General features: G+C 43.9%; 1 protein-coding gene across 3 annotated transcripts in view; it reads left to right on the forward strand.

The window, feature by feature from the left end:
- Positions 1 to 10,784: 10,784 nt before the first annotated feature.
- The window catches only part of PDZRN3 (PDZ domain containing ring finger 3), a 156,135-nt gene continuing 154,238 nt past the window's right edge, over positions 10,785 to 12,681 (forward strand). For 2 of the 3 annotated variants that reach the window (XM_026074912.1, XM_026074913.1), the window contains exon 1: positions 10,785 to 11,495. In XM_026074912.1, coding sequence (XP_025930697.1) covers positions 10,785 to 11,495 — 711 coding nt within the window. The remainder of the gene's footprint in view (positions 11,496 to 12,681) is intronic. The other variant, XM_026074915.1, reaches the window with a different exon arrangement.

Raw genomic sequence — 12,681 nt, forward strand, 5'->3', positions numbered from 1 at the left:
TACAGCCAGGAATATACAGTGTGGAGCAACCAGTGGCTTATATAAATATGTCCCAGGAAGACATGACCAGGCCGCTCTTCCCATATTGCTAAGTAGGATGGTTTGAGGGGAGGTTAAATGCCTCTTAGCTATGGTTCTGACAATCACACAGACTGGGTGGGAAAAGCACCTCTCATCCCCAGTCAAGTAGTTTACACAGCTATTTAAGAAGTAGCAAATGTCAACAGAGTTCCTGCAGCAAATTTCTGAATATGCAGGATGCCTGGCAAAGTCTCAATCACAGTTTGTAAACCATAGGAAGGTTTTGTACTGGTCTTAAGTAACGTAGGTGAAGTCTCCCCTACTTTATGGCATAAGGTCTCCTCACAAGTTATTTTAACGAGTGTATGGAAAAATCTCATAGCAGTCTTTATAAATGCTCTCTAATGGAAAATCAGTTAGCAGAACATGAAGAGTAGGTGTGGGAGCAATCTCATAACATCCTCATTGTTACAGAGCAATATACAAACACACAGTGTAAGCCATTATATTGAAAACAATAATCTTCCTAAAACAGCCTGCAGCAGCAAACAGCTACAGAAGGGGATTTGCTACCAATCACATAACACTGTATTAGTTACTGGTTAGATCTTCTCCTCATATTTAGCAGGATTCTCAGCTTTGCAGTTTGGGAAACAGCCTTGATCCCAAACAAATTGCCCAGTTTTTAGCTTCCTAGTTTAGCTATGCAAAGAAGAACATTAGCTGCAACAAAGCAGAATGCAGAAGATAAAGAATACCTGTGAAAATGGTATTCAAACCATTTTCAAAATTTTATTCCCATTGTAATGTCAGTGAAGATTTTCAAAGTAGTAGAAAACTGGGGGAATTCTGATTAATTCTGGAGATAATCATGCAAAGACATTTTTTGGAAAACCTGGGGATACAGGATTAAAATCCACCCAGCACCCTGGCTCACAGCTTGATCCAAAGCCGCACAATGGGCTGGGAGACTGGCACTTTTGGACCATGGATCTCAACTTTATTTCTGGCACATGGCTGACTGGGCTACCAATAACTGTTAGGTATTTTATCCTTCTTCGGACGTGTGTCTACTCCTTACGTATGTGCTGGATTTGCAAACAAACTGTGTAGGACATTAACTAGTACAAGTATGAAAACCAAGTGAGAAAGAGTGACCTTAAATAGTGGAGTTTATGACCTCGGGGTGTCCCTGAAACTGTTTAACCCAGACACAAATACAGATCTCCTAGGACACAAACAACTCACAGCTTCCACGCCGATCAGCTTTGTTCTCCACAGGAGTCTCTTCACCTCTTAGAACGTGTCACCCGCTTCCTCCGGACCTGCCATTTGTTTCCTTCCGTTTTCTGTATGATGACACTCACAGCTCACACACGTATGCCCTGGGGAGGGAAAATTAGCCAAATGCTAACTGTACAGCACAGTCTTCATTTCAAACTTCACTTATTTCTATACCCAGTCCAGTCCTCCGTCCCAAACCATCCTCTCTTGAGATCTGACATTTCAGCCTCATCAGTAAGTCTTCCTAAAAAACCAAGCAAATAAGAAACTTTGTTCCTTAACACTCTTGGTGACTTGACCTTTTCCTATAAATTTATTAGACCTGATTGAAAGTATTCAGACCAATTTTTATCTTAATGTCTTTGGAAATTGTACTTGTTTTAATTAAAATATACTATTAGTTGCACTATTATCATTACTTTGATAATTTTACAAATAACGCTTTTACAGTTACATTTTCCTTACAGTTTATGTGGCATATTGGTTATCAAAACTTTGTTTTCCAAAATGAGTTATTTCAGAAACAAAAAATATAAGTAACCATTTCAATACAATTAAAAAAAAAAAGCACATCAGCACATCTGGAAATTGTAAAAATGGTGCGCAATATTTCCTCATAATGATCTTCAAACTTTTTACAGAGAGAATAAATTTGATGTTTCAAAGGGCTTTCACAAAATTTTGCTTTTATTTTGCAAACCAGATCTACTATTTATATTAAGAACTGTTTTGCCAAGAGGCTAACATTCTGTCAGTGACAAATGAACCAGAGACTGACAAAATTAAAAGACACTGCTTTTCTTCATTTTGGAACTGTTGTCAAAGTTCAGAAGAGGTTTTTGAAACATCAGCTATACTTTCGACCTACTCTCAGTCTAAAATCTTAATGTGGTTTCAGGGCATACTTAATACTGTAAAACCACAAGGAAAAAAAAGAAAGAAGAAAATACTTTGGAAGCTGCCTATCAAGACATTTGGAAAAGAAAAATAAGGCTGAAACTGAAACAGTTATGAGAGCTGTGAAAATGTTTCTCATTAAAGCAAGATAGCTGTGAATATTAATATTTAACAAGCTAATTTGAATGGCTCTTGTGCAGCATCTTCTGCAGTACGCTCAAGTTCTGTGGTGTTCGGGAACACAAACACAGACTAAAAAAGTTTCTAAAGCTCCAGAGTTTTGCACAATTAGAAAGCTACGTAGAACGGCCCTGGGGCGGAGGCCTCGGGGGTCTCCATAACTACTCAGCCATGCCTCCTACAGAATTTTAGAGCCCCCAAAGGCTTCTGCTCTTTCAAAAAGAAAATGTCTTCCAACCTTAAGTCAGCGATCCTTATCCTTTTTTTAACCCCTCATGTTTGAAAAAACACCTCATGTCTCGCAACAGCAAAATGGGGTTTGTTTAATATCTTCATGTGCCTTTTTTCTTTTTCTAAACAGAGCAACTGGTCTCCAGAATACCCACAAACCCCTTCACCTGCACCATTTTTAATTAACTGTTGAATCAGACTGATGAGAAACACCATCACCTGAGCTAATTTAAGCTTCTTACATATGACTTCTTAATCCACTGACTGACTAAAGCAATAGGGCTAAATTCTTAAGATCTTTGATAATAATCAATACAGTGATGCAGCTAGACATGTGTAGGCATCTATATATTTGATTATCAGTGATATATGTTTTATATTTTGGATCTAGATTAGAAAATTCAGCTGTGAACTTTCTTTTCTTATACACTGCAGTTAGTGGGCTTTCCACTAGCCAAATTTAGATCCAGCCTGGGTTTTGTGAAAGTATGTATTTCCATATGAAACAACGCAATGCGCACTTCACATTCCTGGAGGTTAGTTTTTCTTTAAAATAAATTTAGTTTTCACTTTCATGGAATGTAAAGATTCACAACTCCTGGAAAGTTCTAGCTTCCCATATAGTTCTTGCAACATGGAATCATGTCCCTGTGAAAATCAACTGGGAATACTTTAAAATTTTAAAATCTTAACTTGCATCTAAAGGTTTCCAGCCTGGCTTAACAGTTCTCTGATTCATGCTCTTCCCTGGCAAGGATTTCACTGATTTAAGATCCCTAAAATACAAACATCAGTTTTGGGGATGGGATGCTTCAGGTTTTATGGTGTGGGAAATTTCCTACAGACACCTTCAGTTTATATCATACACAAAATGTGGGATCTTTCAAGCTCATTCTTTCTTCAAAATGTCACTGTGAAGTTATTGTGTATATTTTTATAGGCAGAGATAAACAGTTGCAACAAGGCAAGCAAAACACTGATATAAAATTCTTTCATATGAAATCTTTTAACATTTAAAGTATATGACTTTTCTGAGCTCTTGCCAGCCCCCAAATAAAGTTGAATTAGGAGTACACATAACAAAGAACAATTCCCCAACACCTTTCCTACGGAACTCCAGAACACAGCAAGACAATTTGGACCTGCACAGCCAGTTCAATGCTTATCCTCACTTAACTATACAAAGTTTATTTCAAAAAGGATTAAACTTACTTTTATTACAGTAGTACTGACTACTATGAATGGGATACACTCCATTTGCTCCTTTTTGCTGGGCAAATTGCCTCATGCCTTTGCTGTAACTTCCCAAAGGCCTGTTGCACCTCCTCAGCCATGGCTTCATTTTATCCCAGCCCCCTTCCCAACAGAGATAAGGAAGAAGCTCTTTGCCTCTGTGCTTAGTATTGCTAAGTACTGGAACCTCCATTTTAAAAACTCGTGTTCTAAAGCAACCATTAAGCATTTGATATAAATTACACAGAAAATCCAAGAGCTCTGACATGAAAAGGCTTCCTCAAGTGACCACCATTTTCCAAAATACCTTGCCTACCAAAGAAAATGCCAAAAGCTCCATTAGGATCAAATTAAAGGTCATCAAGCCCAGAATCCTGTCTCTATGATCTATGAGTGCTCAGCTGGGGATACTTATCTTGCCGATAAGAGCAGGCCCTGTTTGTAGTGGCTCTCTCCTAGCGTCCGGCAATCGGCAGTTTAGGAACTCTTTGAGACAGAGGTCGGTAGCAGCAGGTGGACTTACCGTCCAAAGACGCACTACTCCCTCCTTGAACCAGGATACAGCTGCGGTAACGCTCATCAGGCACAACAACATTCTCCTAAACTTTTTTCTATCTTAGGGTTCATCTGACCCAGAATTTAAGAATTTTCGGCTTAACGCACCAGAATTTCCATAAGGCTGCTGGTTTTCAATTTAGACATACATTTTAAAAAGATAGTTTTTTCCTTGGCTTACAGAAATGTAGTGGTGCTCTAAAACTATAACATGACAACTGTTTAGCTAACAAATAGTGGGTGAGAACAAATGCCTAGTTGTCAAATATACCTGGTGAAAGTATTAAGAACCATTTATTTTGGAAACTGTTCAAAAAGATCTCGATATAATCCAGTGTTGTTGTGGACAAAATGGAACATTCCACATTATCTGCAATCATTCTGGCAGTATGAAAACTAAATCCATTCCTGTTCCTGTTATTGACAACAGGAATACTTTTCACATTTTTAAAGAGAAAATGGCTGGACTTGAAGACTCTCAGAACTGTGTATGTGTGAACACACACTCACACCTTCATCTCAGACCATTCAGGATCTTTTCCATGTGTTCAGACTGTCAAGTAAGGGCAATCCAAAGGCCACTCTCAGATTTGTCAGCTAAATATAGTCCCAAAACACACCTACCCATGCAAAATGCCACATATGTTAGTACTGTCTGACGGATTCACGCACTACAGGACATCCATTTGCATGGAAAATGGGGAAGAGATGCTGAGCAATTTGTGTTTACTAGCTGTCTAGGAGCTGCTCTTTCATATCTGTACAGACATAGGCTACGTATTTGCTCAAAAAAGTTTTACACAATCTTTGTACAACTGTATAAGAGGCCCTGTTCTCCGAGATGCTGAATGACCTCCACTTTTACTGAGTTCATTGTACAAACTCCTACAGAACATGACTCCTAGTTAGGGCTTGCATTTTATGTTCCACCCATTGCCACTGAGTTCATTACAGTCTGGATTTAAATGTTATCATYAGTTACAACATGTAAGATGTGTGAAAGGGAATTAGCCTTATATAATGTCAGTTCTCGCTCTCGAAATTGTTTAAATAAGGGAGGAAAAGACAAATTATACAGTACAGAATGTGGTGTCTATATCATAATTGATACCTACCACATGTTTTTGTATTGCTAAGGGAATTCAAAGATGCTGTATTTGTGGTCATAGGCCAGAGCACAGGACACCGGATGCTTCCTGGGATGTAGCCTCCACACAAATTTAGCATCCTTGTGTAGTTTCAGGCAAGCAATCGAGCCTCTTCACATACTCTAATCACACGCTAACGCATAAAAAGCAATTGCTCACCAAAACTAGCCCCAACATCAAGTGAAGAACGGCTCAGGAAAAGTGGGATTCAATTTCTGGCACTCAGCTAAAGACTTATTGAATTACAATGGGCACTTATATTATCCTGCATTTCATTAAACCAAGCCTTAAAACAGGGCTAATTCTCCCTCACCACATAGAAGAGTTTTCATAATAAAATGTGTAAATCACTTCAAGAGTCTCAGATATTGTAGTGGTGAATTAATATAATTACTCAAAGAGAGAGCACTGAACACTGTTGATTGAACACATTTCCTAAAACAAAAAAAACCCAAAAAACAAAACAAGAGCATTATTTTATATTAATCTCTATTCATATTAATATAAGAAGGTGCACTTATAGTCAAAATTCTACTGGGCCTTGCCTTTGAATTATTCATACAAAAAATAAAATTTACTTTGACTTTAGTTATATGCAGAGATCAGGAGGAGGAAGCAAGTTATGAAATAGGCTCAAATGATGCCAGACTTTCAAGTACATGTCTGAAAACAGCTATATTTCCAAGGCAGTGAAATGGCTGTTAATCAACTACACAAAAATGTGTATGGAACATCAAGAAAGGATGTCCATGTTACTGCTGAGTGCTATCTTTTTCTTCTTGCTTGAAAATTCCTTCTATAAGAGAGGGATTTATTCAGATTTTTGATGCAGCTTGTTCTGTTGTTAATGTACAATTAACTTCTACCATCCATTTTACTATTCTACCAGCCTTCAACTTGTGCACATAAACCCTGAAATCCTAGCTAAACTGCCAAGACAGACTTTAATCCTTTGCAAAATACTTAATATAAATATCATATAAATCATTATAATTATGAACCATCTATACTCTGGTTGATACTAACCACACCATTAAAGGACTTGACATTTTATTTGGTCCACTCTCACCAGCTCTTTTGTGTATCTTCTATTAATGCAAACTTGTATTCTACCATCAGTAAAAGTAAAAGATTGCGGCAAATTTCTTTGCATTAAAATGATAGTAACTACACAGACAGTTTACAGTAAAACTGTTTACAGACAGTAGAAAAAAAGTGATACAAGAAAGTTCACAAAATCTCATTACAGAATACAGAAACTTTCAAATTCATAATTCTGTACAGTGCTTCATTGCTTGGCAATGAACAGAATGTTGATAAGATCTTGACATTTTAGATACATTTTAAATATACTTCATGTATTTTAAATACACTGAGCATATTTTAAATATACCCTGAACCATTGTGTGTTTCAGTTTCTGAAAGACTCCAGCTCATGAATTAAGTGTATAAGGAAGACCACGTTCCACTGGACATATCCTGTCAACCTCAGGGGTTTTGTCAGAGTCAAGTAAGGTAAAAGAATGACATAGATGCCTGTTGTGGAGCAGAATTTGATTCTTTCTGTGCACTACCTAATGGTTTCCCCTTTTTTAAAGGCAAAAAGTGTTAAAAAATCAGTTTGCTTGCAAAGATCTTATAATGGAGTGTAAAACCATGCTAACATTTACGAACAAAAGGCAAACGAAGCTGAATGAGCATCACCAATCAAACTGTGCTTGATTTTCTGTGAGACCGGTAACTTCACAGCAGCAGAGAAAGCTAGACTGAATGTAACCGGCTGCAAAACCTTAGTTTTGCAGTCCTTCCAGAGTTGGCATTATGCCAGCGCTGCAGCCAGAAGTACAAAACAACATGCCCTCACCCTTCTTACGACAGGATAGCAAAGTAAAATGATAGAGCCCTAATGGTTCAGTAAGCGGTCCAACCCAGTATGCTAGCTCTGATGATGAGAGAACTGCCTAAATAAAAATGACCTTTCTTAGCTGTGGCAATGTAATTTCAGCCCTGCTGGCAATACTGTAGAAGCCAAACCTCCTTTCAGTTTCAAACCTCAGCCTTTGAAAATAACATTAAAGGCTCATGTTGAGAGGCTGCCTTTTTTTTTTTTTTTTTTTTTTTAAGGGAAAACTGAAATGTGTCTCCAGTTGGGAAAGTTCCATTTGTGCCTTCTACCGTGGATAACAGCGGCAAGGAGAGGGGAACTTCAACTCCCTGTCAGCACTTCAAACTGTCATCTAAATGAAAGACTGCAGTGGCCTTCAAAAGTTTCCATCAAATTTAATTTATAAGTGAAGTATCTATTCCTACATAAACGTCGTGCTAAAACACATCACAGAATTCAGCATAGCATCTGCCTAGCCATGACTCCAAATGAAAATATTATTCATGTTCTTGCCCCTATTTTCCATCCAAATATTTGTATAGTTTCAAATAGCTTAAGGAACCTAGTACTGACATCATTCCCATTGAAATCAATAAAAGCTCTGCCTCTGGCTTCAATACAAAAGGCCTCAAGCATCCTGTATTGACATCTTTGAAATACTAAACCCAACCTGCTATAGCTATAGCTGAAAGAAGCAATGTATTATTATTTCTATTTACTCCATTACAGTCTTGAACGCATGAGGCACTGTACAAACACATGTAAAGAAACAGCAGACTGTGGTCACACGGGGCACTAATCTAGAGCTGTTATCTCAAAACAGTCTATTCTGAAGTAATTGTATTGATCGACTTCCCTATGTTGACAAGGCCTGATACAGCAGCCATTGAAATGAGCAGAAAAGCTGAAGTCACTCATTTGTACTATGCACATCCTCAGACCTAATCTAACAGGGACAAGCTTTATTTCAGATAAAATGCTAWTGGAAAATAGTAGATGGGCTGACTAGTAATGTATATCCAAATTGTGTGACAAACTGCAAAATAACAGTGTCCTACTGGAGAAGTGCACCCCCATTAGAGATGATGCAGGGAGAAGCAGCAGAGTGCAGTGCTGTGGGTCCAGGAAGCAGGAGGAGCAAAAAGAGATGCAGCATTGCAGCAAGGGAAATGGTAACAGAGACTGGTGAGAAAAGGGGAATACTGAGGAGGCACAGATGAGAAAGAGGAGGAAGAGGAAAGAGGCAGTGAAGCACAACAAGAAAGTATGGGAATCACTACTATAGATCAAATATCATAGAATAATCAGAAAGTCAGTGATGCACATGTATTAAACTTTATCATCATGGCCCTGGACTATGCATGACACCAGATGACAGAAAACCTACATGCAGAATCCTGTATCCCATCATAATTTAAAAAAAGGTCCTAAACCTGCAAAAAATCCTTAATTATGCATATAAATGTGATGCGCACATTCTTCAGTGGGACGATACATACAGTTAAAAGCAGCCTTAAGTTTTGTGGAACATTCATAATTAGAATGAAATGAGCACTACAGATTGAATTTGTATTTGAAAAATGAAAACTCTTAACACTACAGACTGCTTGCCTTTGGCTGAATTGAGAACTTAATTGTGTAACCACTAGTCTGCAACCTCCCAAAGGTCAGTTACAGACAAATAATCATCCCAGATGTTCAGAAAATCATTTTACCATGATATAATAGGCAGATACTAAAGGTCATTTGAAACTGAGGTTTCTAGTTGGGCTTCTATTTTGCCATAAAGCAAGACACACTAGAACAATTGAACTGGTATGTGGCTTTTTGGCATGTCAGAATTGTGCTTCATCATCCACAATGAACAAAGCAGTTCCCATTTATAGCTTTTTCAGTACTTGAATATCTGCCTTGTAAGAGAAATTGTTTTTGCCTAATGTTATGTCTGGTACTTCAGGTGTGGTCTAGCTTTTTATAGCATATTTTTACAGCATATTCTGAAATGCTTTTAAATCGTCTCCAGGCAAAAAAAGACATCAAAAGTTCTAACCTTTTCTGATCTCCCTCACTTACATCCAAGTGGCATTAATAGGACATTAATAGGCTATACAAACATAGAAAACATACTCCTTCTTTCATAAAGATATGAATGGCAGTGGCAGGCTGTTCTGTGTGCACTTTTTCTCACTGGTAGTGTAAGGGTGTCTCACCAAAACAGGTTTTCCACAACACATTGACTAGCTCTGTTCACCAGCAGCTGACGGAGGACCCGACTCCGGAGGGCTGCTTCCTGTAGCACTTTCCAGAAGTCACTGCGCTCTGTACGGGCCCAAACAATACGCTCTAACGCTGTGCCTTTTGCATCCCACTTGTCATTAACTTTAAGGTTTAYATTCTTCTCTCCTTGCCTTGTCTTACCCGGGTCCGCTCTCACCCGCCGGACTCCCACCTGCTCGCACGCTGCCTCCCCCGCTCCTCCCGCCCCTCATCTCCTCCGTGCCCCCTCTGCGCCTTTTCCTGCGCTTTCCCGAGAACCGTCCACCTCCCCTCAGCCTCTTCCCGCCCCTCTCTCCCCTCTGGGCTTCTCCACAGCTCCCCCCCCCGTGGCCCCCCGCCGGACACCACCTCTCACTCGTCCCCCCGTCCCCGGACGCGGCCGTGCCTCCGCCAGCTCCCTCCTGGCACCGGCCCCCACCTCCCCCCAAAACCTCCCCTTCCTCGAGGTCTGCTTTTGCTCCCCGCAGCCCAGCGTCATCTCCGTTCAAAATCCCGCCCTTTTCCTCACAGCACCCTCCCCCTCCCCGGGGAATCGCCCTCGCCCCTTCCCCCGGCTCCGCTTTACCTGCCGCGGCACGCGGAGGGGGGCAAAGGCGGCCCCGGCCCCGACCTCCTCCGCCCTCCCCTGCCCCGCGCGGCCCCCGAAACAAAAGCCCCCTTGTCGGCCGCCGCCGCCCCACAGCCGGGGGGACCCGGGGCAGTGCCCGGTGGGCGGCCCCGGGGCGGGGGAGCGGCGCCGCTCTGCGCCCTGCCCGCCGCCGGGGGCGGAGGAGCCCGTCGCCGCCGCCGCCGCCGCGGCCCCGGCAGCCAGCGCCGTGCGCGGGCAGCTTGCGGCCGCCCGCTCCGCCTCGCTCCCCATGACGAGCGCGGACCGAGCGGCTGCAGCCGGCTGCCGCGCTCGCCGCCGCTCGCGCTTTTCGCTGAAACTTTGTCTCGGGAGGCGGGGGTAGCTGGCGAGCGCTTGCTGCCTTCCTTTTTTTTTACTTCCCCCGTCCCGGCCCCCCGTTCTGGTTACTGCGGCTGGGGTTTTCTTTTTCTTTTTTTGTTGCTTTTTGGGGAAAAGCGGGAGAAGAATGGGATTCGAGCTGGATCGCTTCAGCGGGGACGTGGATCCCGACTTCAAATGCAATCTGTGCAACAAAGTTTTGGAGGACCCGCTCACCACCCCTTGCGGCCATGTGTTCTGCGCCGGCTGCGTCCTGCCCTGGGTGGTGCAGCAGGGCAGCTGCCCGGTGAACTGCCAGCGGATCTCCACCAAGGAGCTCAACCACGTCCTGCCCTTGAAGAGCCTCATCCTCAAGCTGGACATCAAGTGCGACAACCACGCGCGGGGCTGCGAGGCGGTGGTGCCGCTGCAGCACCTGGGCGAGCACGCCGAGACCTGCGACTTCTCGCCGGCCAAGTGCCGCAACCGCGGCTGCCGCCAGGTGCTCAACCTGCGCGACGTGGAGGCGCACATGCGGGAGCGCTGCGAGGCGCGGCCCGCCGGGCTCTGCGAGCAGGGCTGCGGCTTGGTGCTCACGCACGGCGAGCGCCGCGCCGGCGGCCACGGCTGCCTGCGCGCCCTGCGCGCCCACGGCGCCGCGCTGCAGGCGCGGGCGGCGGCGCTGGAGAAGGCGCTGAAGAAGGAGGCGCTGCGCGCCGGCAAGCGGGAGCAGTCGCTGCTGTCGCGGCTGGCGGCGGCGCAGCTGGAGCTGCAGGTGACGGCGCTGCGCTACCAGAAGCGCTTCACGCAGTACAGCGCCCGCCTCGACGCCCTCGCCCGCGCCGCCTCCCCCGGCAAGGTAAGCGCGGCCCGGCCCGGCCCGGCTCGCCTCGGCGGTCGGGGCGCCGCTCCGGGGGCTTCCCGGCTCCGGGGGGGGGGGGGAGCGGGGCGGCGACGTTTCGGGGACGGAGCCTGCCGCGGAGGAGGGAGGCGAGCGCCGCGCAGCTCCCGCCCGAGCCGCGGCGACCCCCCGTGCGGTCCCTCGGCGGGGCCCGGCTGGGGCGGCCCGGGGGGGCCCTGCGCGCTCTGCCCGCCCGCCGGGCGGCTGCGAGCGGTGGTTGCGCCGAGGAACCCGCCCGGGCCCCCAGACCGCTCCAAATACTCGAGTTCGGCCTTTAATTGCCACGGTTTACTGCTTTCTGTGCATGTGTTTTCTCATGCGACCATCGCCCTGGTAGCTGGATCCCATATGGCAGGTCACAGATCAAACTGCCCGGTCTCTGTTCTCTTCCCTAAAGAAACCTCTAGACAACAAAACGGGAACTTCCAGGACTGGGAATGGTATTAAGCCACCAGAAGTTGCCTCCCAGGAGTGACACTAAGCAGAGTGACCTGCAGAAGGGTGTCGTGACCCGATGCTTTCCAGACCCTTAGCTCACTTTAGCTGTCTGAGAATATGGCTTCCTGTGGAACGCAGCCTTCAGGACTAGCTGTTATGCAACTTGGACACCTCACCATCCGTTTCATTAGCTCAGCCATCTTTTTTGTAACATCAGGGTCCAAATATACGACATCTACTGTGTACTTACATTTTTCCAGAGCCAACTACACTGGATTCTTTAAAAGTTCAACTTAGGAGGAGAAAATTTAACTTGATTTCAGCCAGTCAGAAATAGGCTATTTATAAAATGACCAGAATCAAAAGCCAGAGCAACAACAATCCCAAAATTTTAATTGGAATGAGGCTCCCCAGTGAGGGAAGCACTAGAAGCCAATTATCTTTTAAATGAAGACATTCAAAGTCTTCCCCATGACCTGGAATGTGCTACCGCATCCACAGACACAGCAATATTAAACTATTCAGAACTGTCAAACATCTGTATTGATACCTTTGGTAATACAGAAGTTCAGAAAGCTGTGGAAAGGAAACAAAACTTCATGTTAAATTCTCTTTCCCATGTCTCTCTCTTCTTTTTTTTCTTTTTAGAATTTCAGGGCAAAATATCCCACTGTGTTTTTCTGACTCAAAACAGAAATAGTATTTT

This window comes from Apteryx rowi, unplaced genomic scaffold (genome assembly GCF_003343035.1).
Source record: "Apteryx rowi isolate R43461 unplaced genomic scaffold, aptRow1 scaffold_4, whole genome shotgun sequence".
NCBI lineage: Eukaryota > Metazoa > Chordata > Aves > Apterygiformes > Apterygidae > Apteryx > Apteryx rowi.